The sequence below is a fragment of the Haliotis asinina genome, chromosome 16, assembly GCF_037392515.1.
Source record: "Haliotis asinina isolate JCU_RB_2024 chromosome 16, JCU_Hal_asi_v2, whole genome shotgun sequence".
NCBI classification, from domain to species: domain Eukaryota; kingdom Metazoa; phylum Mollusca; class Gastropoda; order Lepetellida; family Haliotidae; genus Haliotis; species Haliotis asinina.
In genome coordinates this window covers 48,531,036-48,552,232 of record NC_090295.1, presented here as the reverse complement: position 1 = coordinate 48,552,232, position 21,197 = coordinate 48,531,036, and the positions used below count along the sequence as shown (strand labels likewise).

General features: G+C 40.6%; 1 protein-coding gene across 1 annotated transcript; it reads right to left on the bottom strand.

Moving 5' to 3' along the window:
• Positions 1-6,880: 6,880 nt before the first annotated feature.
• Positions 6,881-20,042, bottom strand: LOC137267850 (uncharacterized). Its single transcript, XM_067802277.1, has 2 exons — positions 18,358-20,042; positions 6,881-7,019 (listed from the first exon to the last, which is right to left on the bottom strand). The coding sequence occupies exons 1-2, from the start codon at positions 20,040-20,042 to the stop codon at positions 6,881-6,883; spliced, it is 1,824 nt and encodes a 607-aa protein (XP_067658378.1).
• Between the last annotated feature and the right edge of the window lie 1,155 nt (positions 20,043-21,197).

Below are 21,197 nucleotides of genomic sequence, written 5' to 3'. Positions count from 1 at the left end.
CAGTATTTGTTTCATCAGCGGGTGTTTCAGTTGACCTCAAACTTTAGTTACCAGTAGGTGCAGACCTATCATCATGTGAAAACAAAGGTGTATTCAAGTTAATGCAATCATTCATTAGCAGGACAACGCGTTTTGTATAGCATATATATATTACTCTGTATAAGCTATATCTCCTTTTTACCTGTACAGCTTTCTTGTCCACCATCTGTCACCTTTAGTCGCTGAAATCTATACTGTCTTTGACCAAACCAAGGAGAGGGTATTCTTAAATGGAGAAGGCGTTCCTTATCCTTTTCTCTGTGAATAAAACATGATTAAAACACAACAGAGGTTGTGGATATGTAAGCGTTTGGCTCTTTTGTTTCGGTGATAGTGGTTGGGTAGATGTCGGTGGGGGCATAAAGATGCGTTAGTGCTTGTGCGTACTAATTTTATGCTTGATGGTTGGGTGAATATGAGCGAATGATTCTTTTGGTTTGGTGGTGGTGTGGATTGGGGGTTGGGGTTACAGTAGCGTTGGTGCGTGTAAGTGGGCTGGTTTGATGCGCGTGGTTGGGCGATTGTGTGAGTGAGCGAGAGCGTATCAGTACTTTTTATATATATTTTTTTATTTTTTTATTTCTCTGAAGGAAAACACTACGACAGGCTTCACATGTTACTGTGTTCGGGGTTTCATTACAAAACCCTGCCATTCATTACAAAACCCTTGGGCCAGTGTAGTTCAATTGGTTCCAATAGAAATACATTCACAATCGCATGGACGACTGGACTACCTCTCGCCTAAATGACGCTGTGCATGGCATGTGCATCCCAGGAACTCCGCCTTTTACTCCATATCGAACGACGTCTTTAAACAGACGCTGTGCATTGATTCTATACGGCACATTGATATGCTAAGTCATGAGCCATAAAAAATATGTGATTGAATGCCGGACGTTGACGTGCACTTCTCTTTCTCCAGAAAAAAAGTAAGGAATTGAAATTACTCTCTTTCAGATGATTTGCCTTTCATCTGTAAAGAAGACACAGGAACTTGCATTCGTTTTACTCGGTGTCCAAATATACTTTTGGATGAGTGTGGTGTGAGAACGGCAGGTTGACATGTCGTGAAATCTGTTGACACGCCGTGCAATTGCTATAGAGGTAGGTTGACATGAACATTACTATACACGTGCATTCACCATAGAGGTATTTTGACACGATGTGCAATCGGTTGACATGTCGTGCAATCAGCATCCAGGTAGGTAAAGTGTAATCTCCATAAAGACTAAGTGCTCGTTTAAAAGTAGGAGTTTTAGAAAATAATAAAGTTTACTCAACACGCACGGATACACTGTTAAAGCATAGGTGTCCATAAACAATATTTTATTTATGATAAAGCGGGCGGCATTATGGAGACACGGATTGGTGAAGAACAATTTAAAAACGCAGTAACATTCGTTCGTCTCAGTCGAATTTCTTGCCACCGAACACCAGGAGTGTTTGTTCATATTTTGTTGCTTATTGAATATTTTAATCATATCTGTATTACGTCAAGTATGTTATGTCCCACCATGGGGTGAGATAGCCTGTGTATTTGTGTGTTTTGTGGAGCATCAAGCCAACGTTGTTCAGTGGCTTATCAGTATTCTGCTCCTACAGACTGGTTGGTTGAACTGCTAAGATCTGCATTAGACTGGGCTTTTCGACATGCCCAGAGGCTGACACGGTCATCTAAGGCGCCACAATTGGCAGTGTGGAGTTGCGTCCCTTTGTCAAACCAGATGCAGATCTTGGGTTGCAGAGATCGTGTTTCTTGGTTTCATACCCGATCAGAAAGAATTTGGGAATTGAGGCACTTCTACCGAAATTCTTTGATATAAGGTGAAATTCTGTTCAGCTGAAAGTGTGGCCAAACTCGCGTCTTTCCATTTTCTTCTCCACCTTTAGATCGTTTTAAAATGCATCCACTTAAGCCGAAGTTCAATCACCTAACATATGACGTAAATGAATGTATGTATTTGAGAGTGTAACTCCATATTAGAACCATGTCCTAACTTGATTGAATAGCGCGTTACAATAATGTTAAAGATTGGGAAAATCTATAAGTCATGTCGAATGACCGCAGCTAATGTAATAGTACCTTTTTACCATTACACAATGACTTCATCGTCACTTAATTACTAAAGTTAAATTTCTTCTCAACAGAGATTTTCTCTCATTCCTACGAGGTCAATTACAATAAAACGTGCTGCCTTTAGCTCCAGCACCATGGTGCATCACCTTCAACAGGTTCTCGGTGTTAATGCTGGAATTTGCAAGTGCTAATGTCTCACTCGAAGGTTGAAGGTGATTTCCTAAGGCAGCAAAATAGCCTGGGCTTAATGTATTGCTTCGTTTCTAGGTTTTCTTTTCAAACGTGGATATCAATCACATTGGTTGGAGGAATGTTGATGAGGCTAACTGAATTAGTTCATCACCCACAACCGAGGTTGGATTGAGGAAATGGCACGGTAGGGTCAGTTCAACATTTTTTAACAATTCGTCTTTGAAGTTTCAAAGAGATAACACGGGCGCAATCGTTCATCACACGCTTGAGAATTATTTGCTTTACACACGGCCTGCCTAAAGCATAATATTTAACAGATGGTAATTTGATGTGTTTTAAATACAACGAGCAATTTCGCCATAACAACAGCTGTCAATAACGAGAAGCTCTGATCTGAAAACACATGACACAATCCAACTACCGCTGTGGAAATAATTCTATATGCTAATGCCCTACGACATTGTATATTGTTGCATATGGTTGTGTTGTACAGATGTGTTGCTGTTAGGGTTGTAAGGGTGTGTTTCTGTTTAGCGTTGTTTTGAAAGGAGTTGTTACTGATTACGATAGTATTGTGCAGATTGTTTGTTTGGTGTTTACCGCCACACACAGCAATATTCCAACTATATGTCGGCGATCTGTAAAGAATCGAGTCTTGATCAGACAATCAAGTGACCAACAACATGAGCATTGTTCCATGCATTTAGGAGCTGTTGGCTGTTAGCTTCCGAACTTAAATACGGAACCTATCCAATAGACTAGGAACAATTAGGTAATTAGCAGAATTTGGGGAAAAATAATGTCCCATTACAAGCAACGCCCAAGAAATATGCATGTGTGTAATTTTGCCCCTACAACTGTTTAAATGCATGTAATGTATAATCTAATCTTGCAACCAAGTGATTTGCATAGATTATCATTTGTGTATCATACATGTGTGCATCATATATACGTTGTGCCTAGTAATGATGTACCTCTACTGTCACAGAACACGGTCGGAGTGTGAATAAAGTTTAGTTCAATTCACAATACGAAGTGAGGAGTCTGACCACCATATATCAATAGTCGCCTCTTACGACAAGCGTAGGTAGCTGAAGATCAGTTCTCACTAGGATCTTCACAGGTCAATGTTGCCCAATCTACACAAGTCAGTGTTGCCGGATCTACACAGGTCAGTGTTGCGGGATCTACACAGGTCAGTGTTGCAGCTTATGGGGATGTCAGATTTAGAAATCGCCGTACCACAACTGAAATTTTGCTGAATACAGAACTTAATAACGTATAACAATTGGTTATTGGGTAGCTCGATAGATAGATTATATTGAAATAGTATTGTTGATCCAACAAAGAAACCATTTAATGAAATGTTAAGCTAATAACTACGATATACACTTTTTCAAAAGCGATGTAAATCATCTCCTGTGCACCTGTCGAGAATCTTTCCACTCTGTGTGTTTTCCCCCTCACAAGATGTATTAACATTGTCCAGAATAGAACAGTTTCATCTACGGTCTTTGCGCAGCAAATAACGATTATTTTATCTAGATTGATAACTTTTTCATGAGTGTTTAATCTCCCCTCTGTAAATACACTGGAAATGGATGCACAGTCAGGCCAGCGAGGTGTGATTAAACCCACAGACACATAGACACAGAGGAGATAGGAGCTACCGTACCCCTTGGCCTCATCATTAACACAAGGCTGAACCGTGGTAGGCCTTGTCAGGGGATCATATGTTGAGACAAAGGTGACGAGTGCGTTTAGCAGGAGGGACATATTAATCACTGACGTCATGGTTCGCTTTATTTCTCAACCTTCATTAGATGTGTATCTGTTTGTGTAACAGGCCGCACAATGCGCCTACCGTTGATAGTCTGGTGCAGGCGAATGAGTGCTCAGAGACGGGGTGTTATCAAGATTTATAACACAAAGTTGGCAGAAACTGCATAACACGGCGTCGTTCTGAAGTAAAAGCTCGTAAGAAATCAATAGAATCTTGAAGTATTAATTTAAAAACAACAAAACGCTTTCCACAATCAATGTCTATTGCGGGGTTTCGACTTCATGCTAAGCATGTGTCCGTGTTTCATTAGCAACATGGGTTGATAAAACGTGCTTGCAATGACCACGTCACAAACACACGCACAGACAATTCATTGAGTCTCCCGAAAAAGCAAGGGAACACAAGGATAATTGCATCGCTCAACATTTCGTCACTGATTAGTCACATTTTGACGCTTTATCTATATATTAAATATACATTTTTTCAGAATTGAATGAACGTACACTTTTCCTACGTCAGATGCAAGGCTCAGACGGAAAGCGGTGACGGTGACATCTGTATATTCAGTGTGATGAAAAGTGTAGGGGAAATAACGTTTTTCTTTGTCATTTACACAGAGACGATAATACTAGGTAGACCGTTCAGTTCCTGTGATCAAATTGGCGAGGCTTGGGCTGTTAAAATGGAGAATATCCCGGGCTGTATGGTGACCAGGTCGAAGTTACAATAGTTTGAAATAAGTCCCCATATCATTATCGAGAAGTCCCCATGACAGTTGGTTTGATGTTTGTGGATATGTGGTCTGTTATGCCTCCGAACTGCCTTTCCGTGCAATGGAAAACTTAATTTTGTTCCACTAATGACGTTTTCATTCAGTTCTCAGAGTCAAATCCTGCCGTATTAAATACAATGCCAAACGATTCCTCTGGAAACGATCTGCCAGGAAGTTGTCGCTTTAGAACTCTTTAGGATGCTTTTCCTGCTGTTCTCAAGCCGATGTCATGGTCATGTTCAACAGAGGATGAGTGGGTAACTGTTGTCACTTCAAATGACTGCCATCATGGAACCAGTTAAGAGACCTCATGCCACTCACTCATGTTATCCTGACCGTGGAATGTTTTAGACAGCATGGGACGGACCTCTAACCTGCTGATGACTAAGTTGCAGAAGTCCAGCTGAGGATCGATCGTCACTGTGCAACTATATGAATACATAGTATTACACTTTCAATAAGACTGATGACTACGAGTTATCATCCTTAGGTAAAGTTAGCCAGTGACTACTAGGTGGCTAAGTGTTTATCCATTAATCAACTGTTGACAAAAACAGTGTGCTATGTGTTATGTATTAAATAGAACACTGTCATCCCAATCAGTCATTGTAAACATTCCTCTGTATGTTGGTTAACGGTGCTCGGGGGACTCTCCAAAGATCATGCCATAATTTTCCCGTACAAGTAACAGATAATGAAAACTGTCTTTGAAGGATTTGCCACTTGTAAATTAAACTAGCACTGTCCTATTTTGTATGAACCATGACTATCTTCTAATACCGTTTACTCGATATGAAGTGGTGATGATATCAGATATTACCAGCTCTTCCAGGTATTAATGTTGTAAAAGAACGCTCTATGCAGTGTGGGATACCATTCCAAATGATAACTGTACATAGAACATAGCGTAGCTACCACAGCGAACGCCTGTCACTCACATACACTACTGTCTCACTCTAAATGTGCCTTGCCGAAACTACACACTGCAATACATACGGACCATTATTGTTTATTAATATCATAGGCCGCCTTGCTGTCGTGACCCGGAAATTAACGCCACCTATATCGTGATCACTACATTTGGAGCGAGCAATAAAAACGTCCATTTCCTTGAGAGGAAACCTTGCATAGATCTTTTACACTGTGTTTAGTATACAATAACCCTATCTCCATCACGTCAATGTTGATCCCATGCTTGCCAGACCTTGATAATCACATCACGTCTCTATAATAGAAATTCGTTGAAAACTACTTTCCGCTTCTTAGATATAGTGTGTTCCGAGTGACTAAGATATATAGGTACAGCTACACGCTATACAGCCGATCTTAAATGTCATTAAAGAGAATGAGGCGAACAGGGTCTGTGAAAGAGCTCGTTCAATAACCGTGTTTTCCAGACCGGGTTCACGCTAAACGCTGATTGATCACATTGATTGATTGTTATTAGCATGTGCATGAACAGTTAGGGTGTAATTACATTCATACAGGCAATTGAGGATCTTTATCAATATAACGGCATGATACTTCATCATCATGAGATAATATTAAGCAGGCTTTCTTTGTCTGTCTGACTGTGTGATGTCATGCGTGCAATGTAACAGACATGTTTGCAAAAGACTGAGTTTAAGTCCCAACTGGATATTTGTGATTGGCTATAGCTTACAGTATGAGTTATTCTTGGGACAGATGTATAATTCGTAAGCGTATCGGGCATGTTATGAAGTCACTTTTGTGTTCGAATACAGCAAAACATTGTCTGTTATCAAGGATCGTTCTTATATGTTCTGTGTATTGAAGATGATCAGATACGCCATGAGTAATGCGTTCGTTCATTTGTGCCTGATTGTAGTATGAGGTTCCATGAGCTCATGAGCTCGATAAATGTCGAAAGATACAGATCCTCTGTACAAGTCACGCTTAACTAAGAGCATGAACCAAATACAGTATGGAGCATTAGTGTGGAGAAGCACGTGTGTGAAGCTGTAGCATTAGCATCGAAGAAGCGAGAGCGGCAGTATCAGTAGTAGTAGTAGTAGTAGTAGTAGTAGTAGTAGTAGTAGTAGTAGTAGAAGAAGAAGAAGAAGAAGAAGAAGAAGAAGAAGAAGAAGAAGAAGAAGTAGAAGAAGAAGAAGCAATAGTGGCAGTAGTAATAATAGCTGAAGTAGAGCAAGAAGAGTATTGCTTTGAAACATATAACCTTGAACGTTGACCTTCCTAAAATCCTCACATCAATTATTCAGCTCCACACAGTATCAGCGTCACTTCTGACATGGCTATGAATTTATAACACACTCGGCATTTTCAATGGCAAACGTTTTGATTAATCTGAATACCTTTGGAATCATGAATTTCGAATGAATGCACCAGTTTGAAGGTGCACTCGCGTACTGCCATCTCTTTTGGGAAGTATTTAAGATTCAATTAAAACACATCGAAACTGTGGCAAGCCATTAAGGCCAGGCGGGACAACTTAGGAATGGTCAGCGAGTCCTAACTTGACACACAGACGGGAGCAAGCTACAGAGACATAGTTTATATCATTGGAAAGATATTGGGGGATGAACACGAAAAGTTCATGTGCTAGTGTATTCACATGTTAATAAGCTCACAAATTAGCTCTGAAAATGTATTTTTGCAGACTTTTCTGGCAGAATGTCTTTTCCTGCAGAAATGTCTGGCATGATCTTTTTATTTCACTACCAGAATTATCTTAATGGAATAAAATTAGAGATATCAGGTATCTGTGGATACCTTGTTATGGACTTTCTTTAGATAATGTGTTCTTGATAGTACATAGTGATAGTCATAGTCATACAACTATCCAGACAAATACCATTCTGTGTAAATACCTGTAATGGCTAAACATTTGGAAGAGTGTGTATTAGACCGTCCTTTCACTTGTATCAGTTAATTTATGACACATGAACTTATTATCTGAATTGTTGGGCTGTGGTATTTTTACATCAGAATACGAATATCTCATTCATCAGCAGGAAACTGAAACTACACGATGTACACTTCATGATGTTTTGCATGTATTTGTAAACTTCAGGTAATAAAAATGGATGATGATGATGATGTTAATACCTCCAAGACCCGTATGAGGAATTTCAACAATTCATATCTTTATGCCATTAGATGTTTTGGTTCAGCTCTGTGTTAGACTTATTCCATATACTGTTTCAGATGTACTTCTTGGCAAAGAGGCCAGATGAGGCAGACTTGGTCAATCAGCACCCGTTCGTTTACTACTGTTTTTAGTACTTAATGCCTCCTGATCATTTGCTTCATGGCTGCGATGTTTGTTGTTCTTAGTTCCCACCTGACCTGATCCAATTATCTACTCCTTGTTATTCAAGTACAAGATGTTTGTCACAGTATTCAATAATTCTAATCACTTGGTTGTTGTCACTGTTAGTTTGAACATGGTGTAAGGACCTGCACAGAAACGTTGTTATATGCACTTAACACGAAGTTGTTATTAATAAAACCTGATACCGCGTATTCAGCTCTTACACTCTTAAAGATCACATGCAACCAAAAAATGAAACATAATTAAAACACATTTATCACATATTCATGACATATAATATACCTTGTTGCTTTTTAAAAAGAAAACAAATAAACAAAATTGTATGGGTACAATCGCGATTCAAAAGTGCAATATTTTGTACTTGGGCTTACTTTCCCAGAAATGAAGCCCTCGGGAGACCGAACCCAGTCATAGCGGGTGGATATGCACTCAAGTGTAACGACGGCTTCCGATTGGCTGTTTCATTTGCTGATATGCTCAGGGCTCATTGTGTGTACAGAAAGATGATTTGTTTGACGGGCATTTTAGAGTGAGTGAGTGAGTTAATATTTAACGTCACATCGGCAATGTCGCAGCCATATCGTGACGAGAACATATAAGAAAAAAAGAATACATATGGATAATATGAAGAACCTGTCTACGAAGGACAGTAAAACCACTAGATTATCACAGTTAGTATAAAACTAGCGTGCAAACTTAAAAAGTGATAGTATCACTATTTGGACAGTACAATATAAAAACAGGCTATAGATCGTCAACAACAAAGGGTAGATCACCATACCAGGGACCATGGGGACTTACAGTACCTCTGCTACCTGCATGGTCCCTGGCTGGATTTACACCATCCCCTCAGCTGTTGGCGACTGTATGCAAGGTTAGCCACAAATTAAAATGACACATATTCTACGATTAAAAAAAGTGGAAGATCTGACTTAAACCGTTTTGGGACTTACGTATCCTCTCAGGAGGACAATAATTTTACGGTACTTCAACCCCCTTCGAGGATACAGCCACTAACAATCTTAGCTGCTAATTCAACTTCCAATCATAAAATACTTATTTATTTACATGTCAGTCAATAAATTCAATTCTTTTTAAAATGCAATAATTAAATGAGAGCGTACGTTACTAAAAAGGTCCTTCATAGTTCTTGATTTAACATAATTGTCCCTTGTGATGGAATATTCAACACAGTCAAGTAAGACATGCTTGACCGTGATGATTTCATCACAAGGGATGCAGAACGGAGGAGCCTCACCTTCCAAAAGATATTCATGCGTATACCTAGTGTGGCCAATACGACATCGTCGTAGTATGACCTCTTCAAATCTGGACCGACAACCCAAGTAGGTGTAACCAACATATGGTTTTATTGCATGTAATTTATTGATACCTACTTGGGTGTCCCACTTCTGCATCAGATCACGGATGTAAGATCTAATTGTAGCTTTATAATCAGTATAGGGAATATGAAGTGGTGTCACAGATTTGTTTAGCGCTGCCTTAGCAGCAAGGTCAGCCAAAGTGTTACCTGAGATTCCAACATGGCTGGGTAACCAACAGAAGACGATGTCGTATTGGCCAGTCGCACGATAGTTATAAAGTTCAATAATTTCTATTAAAAGTGGATGTTTACATGCTAGGTGTTTAATAGCCTGAAGGCAAGAAAGAGAGTCTGAATGGATTATGTACTGTTTATGTTTAGGATGTCTTTGGATATTTAAGAGCTGTTAATATGGCGTTAGCTTCTGCTGTAAAAATAGAACTATTATCTGGTAATCTAGACGATATTGTTCTGGATCCAATTACAGCGGCACAAGCCACTGCGCCACCGTCCTTGGTCCCATCTGTAAATAAGGATTTATAATTGCTATATTTATGTTTCAATTGATGATATTCTTGTTTGTATTTCATTAGTTTCTGATTTTTTAAAGGTAGTTAATGTTAGGTCGACTTGTGGCCTAACCAACTGCCAAGGAGGAGAAGAAAGAAGATGGGAAGGAGCTATGTTTTCCAGCTCAATGCCAGCCGAAGAAAGAAAGGGTTTAATTCTGTGCCCGAGAGGTGGAACAAGAGAAGACTTTTTGTTGTACAAGGATTGAAAACACAGTTATATGCAGGGTTAGATTCGTTAGAGTATAGCTTTGTTATATATTGTAAAGATAATTTTATACGCCGTTGTGTAAGAGATGGTTCATCGGTTGAACCATGGTTTTCGGATATGTGGAACTGCAGAGGACTTTGGTATACATTCATCAGCTATGGAGTTCAGTTCATCAGAAAAGCATTTAATAGCATCTGGAACGTCAGTAAAAAGTTCAGGTTTAAGTTTTTCAGCACACAGTGTTTCATAATTATAAAGCCCAGTTAGCCTTTTTAAAATTCCGCCTTGATGATGGAGGAACATCAGATGGAGTTACAGATTTTAGTATAGTAGGAAAATGGTCACTTCCACAGAGGTCATCGTGGACTGACCATTCGAATTCATTTAATAGTTCTGAATTTGTGACTGACAAGTCGAGAGCAGAATAAGTTCCTGTACCAGGATGTAAATATGTATTGGAGCCATCATTATAAATACATAAATCATTATCTGAACAAAATTCCTCCAGTACTTTACCTTTACCATTTATTGTTGCACTACCCCAGAGTGGGTTGTGTCCATTTAAATCTCCCATAATAATGCAGGGCTTTGGGAGTTGATCATATAGAGCTTGAAGATCGAGTTTGTGAAACGTTGAAGACGGAGAAACATACAGAGAACACAATGTAAACGCAACGTGCAAAGTTAGTCGCACTGCAACAGCCTGAAGATTAGTAGTAAGTGTAACTGGGCTATGGATAACGTTCTGTTTAACTAGAATGGAAGACCCTCCAGTGGCCCTGTCACCCTTAGGCGAAAAACAATGGTATGCACTGAACGAACGTAGGTTAAGAACATCTGTCTCTTTCAAATATGTCTCCTGCAGACAAAACGCTGAGGGTGATAAATCTTGGATTAAAAGTTGTAATTCATGGAAATTATTCCTTAGTCCCCTACAGTTCCACTGTATAATAGGATTATGATAATCTATCGCTTGGGAGGATTTATTGGGGATCTTCCCCGTACCTTTTTGGCGGGCAACATGCTGTGTGCCCTGGAGCGGACGTTTTCAGTCACGTCCATGTCCTCAAGGGATCCATATTTGTTGTATAAATTGATTTTATTGTCTGACCCTTTGGGGGCTCTACCACTAAGTTTTTTCAAAGAATCTGGCTTTGTACCTTTGCCTTTAGAGAGTTGTTTAGACTTTGTAGGCTGAGATGATGCGTTAAGATCAGAGGATGTTTCACATTGGCTTTGAGATGTACTAGGGACTGATTCTGTTGTTTGGGTAGATATTGCAGGTGAGAATATCAGAGGAGATTCCGTTATAACCCAGGTCAGGTTTGTCTGACAGCATACAGATGACGTTGTTGTTTTAGCAGTTACTGCTTCTGACGATGTTCTGGTGATAGAAGCATATCTCTCCTTATGTTCTGAGCTTTGAACTAGCTTTTTAGCTTCCGCAAAACTAACGTTTTGAGTGAATTTTATCCTATTTATCTCCATTTGATGTTTCCAAACAGGACAACTTTTAGAGTAGGAGGAGTGGTCACCCGCACAGTTTGTACATTTTTTAACATTACTGTCACAATCTTCTGTTGTATGTGTCTTTTCGCCACAGTGAGCACATACAACAGACAATGTGCAAGTATTGACGCCATGACCGAACTTTTGACATTTAAAACACCGCAAAGGGTTTGGAATGTACATGTCCACATTGATGTTACAATAACCTGCTTTAAGAGATTTTGGAGCAGTTGGTGAGGAAAAGGAGAACAGGTAAGTATTGGTGTTAGTTACAACATCATTCTTCCGGATTGTGAAACGTTTTACATTGAGTACACCCTGATCTTTCATCTCAGAGATGATGTCAAGCTCTGTCATATCCGCAAACAATCGGTCACGATCTCTGATGATTCCCTTGCTCGTATTGAGTGTTTTATGAGCCGTAACCGTGACTGGAACGCCGACAAACAATTCTGTGCTCATAAGGTTTGTGGCTTGTTGCCTTTTCCCACATTCAACCAACAAAGCACCGGAACGCAAACGTCTAATATTCTTGACATCACCTGCAAGGCCCTGTATACCCTTGGATATGGCAAAAGGGTTCAACTTTAATGGAGTCTTGTCAACAGTTTCAATTACAAGAAATCGTGGCCAGTATTCAATGGACGTGGGCAGTCTTTGATCAGTATCAATTGGATCAGTGTCTAGTTGTCGTTTGGGTTTTTTTTTTGGAGGGTTTTCATAAGCCATGGTTAATTTCCAATAGTTCGTCATCCGAGCTCCCCAGCCACCACGGAGTATCACAAGGAGAATGCTAAAAACAAGTGGGTCTCCAACTTGCAGCACCAAGGATACTCGGATGATATACTCCAGCAGAAGAGTTATTAATAACACATCTACCAGATTGGCCCATGAGCCACCGCCTTCTGGCATAAGACTCTAGGCAAAGTGCAAAACATCATACATCAAAATCATAAACATGTTTAGAGAATAATTCTGCCAAGACCACAAGTAACACATTTTCCAAACAGATTAGTGTATTGACAAAAATTGAGTCCATACACAGGGCTTGGCGTGACCAGCCGATTCTACCACCCGTCTAGGTGAAGTAAGGGCCAAAGTGGTGTGTTGGGCAAATGGAACGCAGTTTAAAGCCCATCTGCCCTCAACCACCAGGATCCCGTCCTCCACCGACACGGGACGCAACTCACGGCAAACAGGTTGCCCAATTTAGTCGCCTCTTACGACAAGCAATGGGGTGCTGTGGACACATTCTGCCCCGGGTCCACACGGGACGGGCATTTTAGAAGGATAGCCAGTCACAAGAAAGTAAGATTCTTTATGGATAACAACTTCTTTTTGTCTTTTTGTGTACTTGATGCGTCGTTTCAGTATGGATTCATATACTGTTGTCAAACAAAATCATATACATTAAACGAAGTCGTCATCCATGAAGAATGTATATAGCGATGTTGGGTTTGGAAAATACATGTTCTCTGAATTTGCGCTCGATCCAATCAAAAATCATGTCAGTAGAGATGGTAAACTACTGCGTGGCTGGAATCTGTCATTCGTCCAAGTACAAAGCAGGACTTGAAACTGACAAGAGTTTGCACCAGTTTCCGTAAGATCCAGTCATCCGAAAAAAATACATATGAATGTAGCTTGTTTCCAACCCACGGACATAAAATACATGTCATGTGTATCATAATTACATAATGTGGCAGACACGGGACTCGGGTGCACGAGTCATAAATCAACTTATTTTCTTTATGTCATATAGTCTGATAGGTGTTAAGTTCTAATTGCACGTGGTCAATGATTGAAGCTGTGTATTGCATGTTGTCTTTAGCAGACAGGCAGACAGACATATAGGTGTGAATAAACCAGACACTGAGCTTTCTCTCTGACAGAGACTGCTTACCACAATCAACAAGTTTGTTTACGTAACGAGTAGATTATTTACTTGTTTGTGTACACAACCAAGATCAGACCTCTGACGCTGGGCATGCATACTGTTTCAAGCTCCGTGAACCTATTCACTGCGCATGCGTTATGAACGCAGCGCAGCACAGCTGTTGAAACCAGTTTTCCATCCAGTGCTGGGGGGAATTTAGTGAAACGTTTGCACTCCGATTTCGCGGGCCTTTTTTTTCATCGCGTTTTTTTCAACTTTATAGGTTGAAATGGCAGTTTTTATGATTTGTTTCGGTAAGTGCATACCGAAAGGTACCAGAATCTGCAAAGTTGTGTTTTACGTTGCACGTGACCTTTAACGTAAGTTGAAAAAAAAATAATGAAAGTTGTGAACCGAGGATTAAGTTGTCATTACATCGATGATGTTTAAAAAGACCTGCGGAGTAACACGTTACTGTCAGCCGTCTCATTCGTGGACGGACAAAATCCCATAGGAAATAATCTCTTTGGACAAAATCCCTGTCAAGAACATGGTATAATATCCCGTTTGTATTTGTTATTGCTACCCTTTTTCACCAGTGTTCTAGTGTACACATGTGCTATGGGTGGTGAAACCACGTTTCCCCCCAGCGCTGGGAAAACGTTTGAACTCCGATTTCGTGGGTTTTGTTTAATCGCGTTATTTTTCAACTTAATTAGTTTAATTTGCATTTTTGATAATTTGTTACCGAACGGAATCAGAATCTGCAAAGTACTGTTTTGTGTTGCATGTGACCTTGAACCGACAAAACGTACTGGATAGACTCTATAAGACGTCTATTGTCCATGCAGCGCCAACTGGCATTGTTTCGGTGTATTCCCCGAGTGGCCGCTCTCTTGATTGCGCAATTATTAACCGCGGTGTCCACTCAAGGACAACCGAACCGGAACGATGACCGCTTGTAGAGACAACCTCACAAACCACCAATTAACAGGTGTGAAAACTCGGTGGCCACTTCGGCATAAATCATTGTTTCAACGAGGCAATTACATTTTCGCGGGTATTGTCACTTTGAACTTTTCTTTCTTCTTTATTCAGTAAAGACTTGGGCCATATGCCCCGGCATCATCCCGCTAGACCGCGATTGATTATAGTGAGTCTATGCCCCTTGCCATCATTTTACAAACAATACATAATAGAATATGGTTATCCGTTTGAATATGCATAATGATTTACATGTATAAATGGAGGCTGGACAAAACATTTGAGTACTTACATGCATAATTTTATGTATTTACACAATCTTGCAATACTATCTTTAGATGGGCCTGTTAATAATTCCAAAAATTCCAACATACTTGGCTTCTTCCTGCATTGTCGCATAGGTATTGTTTATCATCTCATCTGGTGCGCTGGCCTTGTCGAGCATGTTTATGAATTAACATGTCTTACATTGTTATTATTGTATGTATCTAGCATATGTCCGGTTTCGTCTGTATTCGACTTCAACTCATATCGCATACAAAAACGATGTAGGCTTATTGGGATTGGAAAATGCACCCCAATACTCTTAAATTAATCTTGCACGACGTGAATCCACTAAGAAGTTACAACTGTGTTATAATGAAACGGATGGGAATAATGCATAAGCCTTTTAAATTGTAAAAGCTATGATGAAATATGGTCAAATTCACACTGTGAAATACCCCGTTGTCTGGTACTAGTAGGCTTTAAACAGAGGAGAACAACATCATTTAAAGATAGTCTATATGAAATTACATAACGGTGGTGTTTAATATTATTCAACGAAGATAATTCTGGTAACGAAACAAAAATATCAGATCAGTTGATCACGCTGAGTGCTTGTTACTTGGAATAAACATGAAGCTACCACTCACGCAGGATTGTCATAAATTATAGTCTAATGTTACCCAATTAGATAATTCTGGTAGTGAAGGTATCTCCCAAAACGTAAACACATCTATCAGGAAACTGAATACATTCATTTCATCAAACTGATGCATTGCATCACACAACTGTAACGAACTTGCTGAAGGTCATCCACTCATTTACGTTTTATCAGCTTTAGGAAACACATGTAACAATGAGACACATTGGACAAATGTCTGTTTGCGTTGCACATACATTTTTATAGGTGTATGAGAAATCCTCATGGATAATCAATGTCGCTGGTTCTTCTGTAAAAGTTTACACAACTCTAGTTGTTGCAGACATTGCTTAACTGATGTTTGTTGGTCAAAGTTACATGTGCAAATCGGGAAACAATGTACGTTTATATAATTTGCTGTATTGTTTGCTGACAGAATTGAAAAGTTCGAAACAAATGTCGTGCTAAATGGTTCCAGAATGATAATCTCCAAGAACATTGACTGAAATATTGAAAGAAATGTACATGATGCCTGTTAAGCAAACATTGATCAGACGGTTATTTCAAGCGTTGTGCCAACTGTCTTAGACATAACACGAGACTACTGCAGTAAACGGAACAATGGTATTTACCATGGAAGATATAACAGTCTGGCGATATAATACAGTGTATTATCGATAATGAATTTGAACCTTGCCGATCCGCTGCGCTTAACAGCGTCCTTTAAGACCAAGTCTCTGGCTATCAATACCCGTGTTTAAGGAAGTGAACTTTATCTTCGCATTTTCCTCCTGCATTAAAACGCCACTCTGTGATCTAGAAACAGTAAGTGGTGGTATTCGAACCAGGTCCGGCACTCTACACGTTCCTTACAGCCGCCAATCTGTATATTGCAGTATTAGAAGGCATTGTATAAAAGCATCTGTACAGGCCCCACTTACAGCAGTGTGTGAGGTTGTCACTCCTGTTGAGGTACAATAAGATGTGCCAGTGTAGAGTGCAGATAGGAAAGCGTGAGATGACTGGATCAGAGAGTGAGAGCGAGAGGATTTCAAACACACACACACACACACACACACACACACACACACACACACACACACACACACACACACACACACACACACACACACACACACACACACACACAGACAGACAGACAGACAGACAGACAGACAGACAGACATACATACATACATACATACATACATACATACATACATACATACAAACATACATACATACATACATACATACATACAAATTTTCAAAAAAATATTGCCTTGCAAACACAAATGTATTAATGCAACAAATTAAGACAATACACGTATGAAGGCACTAGTATTACAGTATGACGATATACATGGACACTGTGACGACTTTGTGACCACTGCTTCACGACGTGAACCTTTGCCAATAATCGCATGTGAGGGACTGGCTCGAATGAAAAAGACACATGTGCTTGAGAAAAATAAAATCAGTGCCGCAGGACTAAATTACTTGTAAGAATTATGTTGCATTTCACACCTGTTGCTCGTTGCATCAGTAGGTAATCCCATTGCTAACAATTTCATCACAAAATCAATGCTTGGCATTATCCAAGGTTGTTCCACAGTACCGCACGTGTCTGGAGAATTCAGAATTAACGAGACTGGGCTTCAATAATGACACCAGGAATGTTGAATGCCACTGGTGGGGGCATGTTGGCTTGGCACCAACATGCACGGAAAGATCCAGTGAGGATTTAGTTGACAATTGTGTTTACTCTGTAATACAAAACTATGCACTCGGTGACAGGAATGGTAAATTGCCGTTTTTCATCTCGAAGAGGTTGTTTTATATCAGAGACAGTCGACACAGTTCTGTCTAATTTGACAATGCATTATTTATTGATTGCAAACTATGTGTCCTAGAAAGATGTCAAAGTTGGCCACGTTGACAAATGTGCACTCATAGTTCTGTGATTCTGTGGCATTTGAGGTCAATGCCAATGAGTTAAAATTCATAATCGAAAAAAAACACCCGCTCGGAAACATGAGTCTTTCGCTTATGTAAACAGGATCTTAATCAAGTCGTCTCATCGTATTGGGAAGCAATTTACAAAAGCATGGATGTCACAATCTATATTATGAGGAGCTTTTCGGAGTACACATTTACTCGACGATCAATCTCATGAAAGCTAAAATGTGCAGATCTTATACATGTGAAAACAACAAAAGTATCATAGTCATAAGCCTGCTTCCCGTAAAGTGAGTTCAGAGATAATGGAAGTATATTCGAATACGCCTCAACTCCATTTAATAGAAATGTCTATTACCTTCCACCAAGACCCCTTGAATGTTATGAATGCTGTTCTGTGTATGTTCAGACAACGCATGGAATGTATAAATATCTCCTATGTATATAATCTCATTCGCATAAGGGAACGTCTTCCTGGAATTGTATGCTGCAGTCCACCATGTCATTTGGCCATGTTATTGTCTTATTGTGGGTGAATGGATGAGTATGTTTTCAAGCCGTTTTTTAGCACTATCCTTGCAACATCACGGCGGGGGACACCAGAAATGACCTTCTCACACAGTACCCATGTGGGGAAGCGAACCCGTGTCTTCGGTGTGTCGAGCGAAGGTTTTAACCACTAGGCTACCCCACGCTCAGCTAGCGTTGTGTCTTTCATATTCAAGGCCTCAAGGCTTCAAGAAACCGTTTACACCGAATTCCTCAGTGGTTCACAAGTGTTCATGAGAAATTGGATTCAAGGCAGCGCAGTGTTGATTTCTCTTGTAACGTGATTCTCAGCTTACATTGCACACTTGTCCAGCAGGGATGGGGCATCACTGGAGGTTGATGCAGACGTAGCAGACTTGTCCACATAACTGGAGGTTGATTCAGACGTAGCAGACTTGTCCACATCGCTGGAGGTTGATTCCGACGTAGCAGACTTGTCCACATCGCTGGAGGTTGATTCAGACGTAGCAGACTTGTCCACATCACTGGAGGTTGATTCCGACGTAGCAGACTTGTCCACATCACTGGAGGTTGATTCCGACGTAACAGACTTGTCCACATCACTGGAGGTTGATTCCGACGTAGCAGACTTGTCCACATAACTGCAGGTTGATTCAGACGTAGCAGACTTGTCCACATCACTGGAGGTTGATTCAGACGTAGCAGACTTGTCCACATCGCTGGAGGTTGATTCAGACGTAGCAGACTTGTCCACATCACTGGAGGTTGATTCCGACGTAACAGACTTGTCCACATCACTGCAGGTTGATTCCGACGTAGCAGACCTGTCCATATCACTGGAGGTTGATTCCGACGTAACAGACTTGTCCACATCACTGGAGGTTGATTCCGACGTAGCAGACCTGTCCACATCACTGGAGGTTGATTCAGACATAGCAGACTTGTCCACATCACTGGAGGTTGATTCAGACGTAGCAGACTTGTCCACATCACTGGAGGTTGATTCAGACGTAGCAGACTTGTCCACATCGCTGGAGGTTGATTCAGACGTAGCAGACTTGTCCACATCACTGGAGGTTGATTCCGACGTAACAGACTTGTCCACATCACTGCAGGTTGATTCCGACGTAGCAGACCTGTCCACATCACTGGAGGTTGATTCCGACGTAACAGACTTGTCCACATCGCTGGAGGTTGATTCCGACGTAGCAGACCTGTCCACATCACTGGAGGTTGATTCAGACATAGCAGACTTGTCCACATCACTGGAGGTTGATTCCGACGTAGCAGACCTGTCCACATCACTGGAGGTTGATTCCGACGTAGCAGACTTGTCCACATCACTGGAGGTTGATTCCGACGTAGCAGACTTGTCCACATCACTGGAGGTTGATTCCGACGTAGCAGACTTGTCCACATCACTGGAGGTTGATTCCGACGTAGCAGACCTGTCCACATCGCTGGAGGTTGATTCCGACGTAACAGACTTGTCCACATCACTGGAGGTTGATTCCGACGTAGCAGACCTGTCCACATCACTGGAGGTTGATTCAGACGTAGCAGACTTGTCCACATCACTGGAGGTTGATTCCGACGTAGCAGACTTGTCCACATCACTGGAGGTTGATTCCGACGTAGCAGACTTGTCCACATCACTGGAGGTTGATTCCGACGTAGCAGACCTGTCCACATCACTGGAGGTTGATTCCGACGTAACAGACTTGTCCACATCACTGGAGGTTGATTCCGACGTAGCAGACCTGTCCACATCACTGGAGGTTGATTCAGACATAGCAGACTTGTCCACATCACTGGAGGGTGATTCCGACGTAGCAGACTTGTCCACATCACTGGAGGTTGATTCCGACATAGCAGACTTGTCCACATCACTGGAGGGTGATTCCGACGTAGCAGACCTGTCCACATCACTGGAGGTTGATTCCGACGTAGCAGACTTGTCCATATCACTGGAGGTTGATTCCGACGTAGCCGACTTGTCTCTGATGAACGTAGTAACCATACTGAGTGACCAGCATATTAAAGGGCATTGGAGAGAGTATTAAGCATGTCAATTCTACAATCATCAACTAGTAATGTGTACTATTTTCTTAAATGAAGAGTTTAATTTATGCAGATATAGCTTTCAGACTGAACAAGGTATTGAAATGCTGCACATGACAGTACACTGATTTGGTGTTTACAGGATGAAGCGCTCGTAAATTAGTGATCTTCCTTAGTTACATGCAGCCATGTCTCCATTCCAGCTGATGTAACACCGCAACCCTGCTAACAGAGGTTGTTTAGAGGAGTTTGTTGTGGAGAATAAATATTGACTTAGGCCTTTTCATGACCTGTTTCTACCTTTCCATTTCCCCAGTGCAGACCATGTACCATGAAAGAGGAGTTGCGTGTTCGGAAGAAGAATATTATTGTTGGTGCTGTTGTACGACTGCAATAATACTTGTTAGTATTATTGCCATATTAAAGCCCCTAGGGAAAATGTGACCGATCTTCACTGCCCAGTATATATAGCGGTTAATATGGTCCTTTAGATGGTGTTTCTTACATGAATTCTTAAAGCACCCACCTTTGGTACGTAACAATATATGTTGGTATACCATTCAACAAAACAGTTGGAAGGAAAAACGATAATGGATCGATGTGCAGACAGGATAAGCAGGATTCTTCAGGATGGTCAATGACAAACTAGTCTGAGGTAACTGATGTCTTTTTACTACCTTCATTTGAATTGTCTTATTGAGAAGGTAATCCAAAATATATTTACAAAGAGCTGTCAAACTACAAGAAATAGTACTGCTGTTGATTTCGTGGGGATCTTTCAGTGCTGACAGTACTCAAAGACCCTACCGGCTGATGGGCAGGGATGGTTACAATTCGTTATAACGATTATATTGTCGATGATTTTCATACAGTTACGGTTTTGTCCAATTACACCAAATGACCACCCGTGAGTTCTCAAGGCAATGTATTTGTGTTAGAATTCCTTGCTGCCCTTTTAATGGCAGTGTCAACAGCAAGAGATCAATGGCATCTGCAATGTTGAATATTTATGCCAAAATATTATGAATTACCGCTACGGTGTATACAGCACAGAGTGAAAAGGTTGGTGCTTAATTTCTTTCATTTAAACTAATAAGAGGAAAATGATGACAGC

What these genes read in the sequence shown, in the direction of transcription:
- LOC137267850 (XM_067802277.1), bottom strand. Translation starts at nt 20,042, where the DNA reads ATGGTTACTACGTTCATCAGAGACAAGTCGGCTACGTCGGAATCAACC. An exon ending in CTGCTGGACAAGTGTGCAAT is followed by an intron (nt 7,020 to 18,357) that starts GTAAGCTGAGAA and finishes GCTCTACTTCAG; the next exon opens with CTATTATTACTACTGCCACT.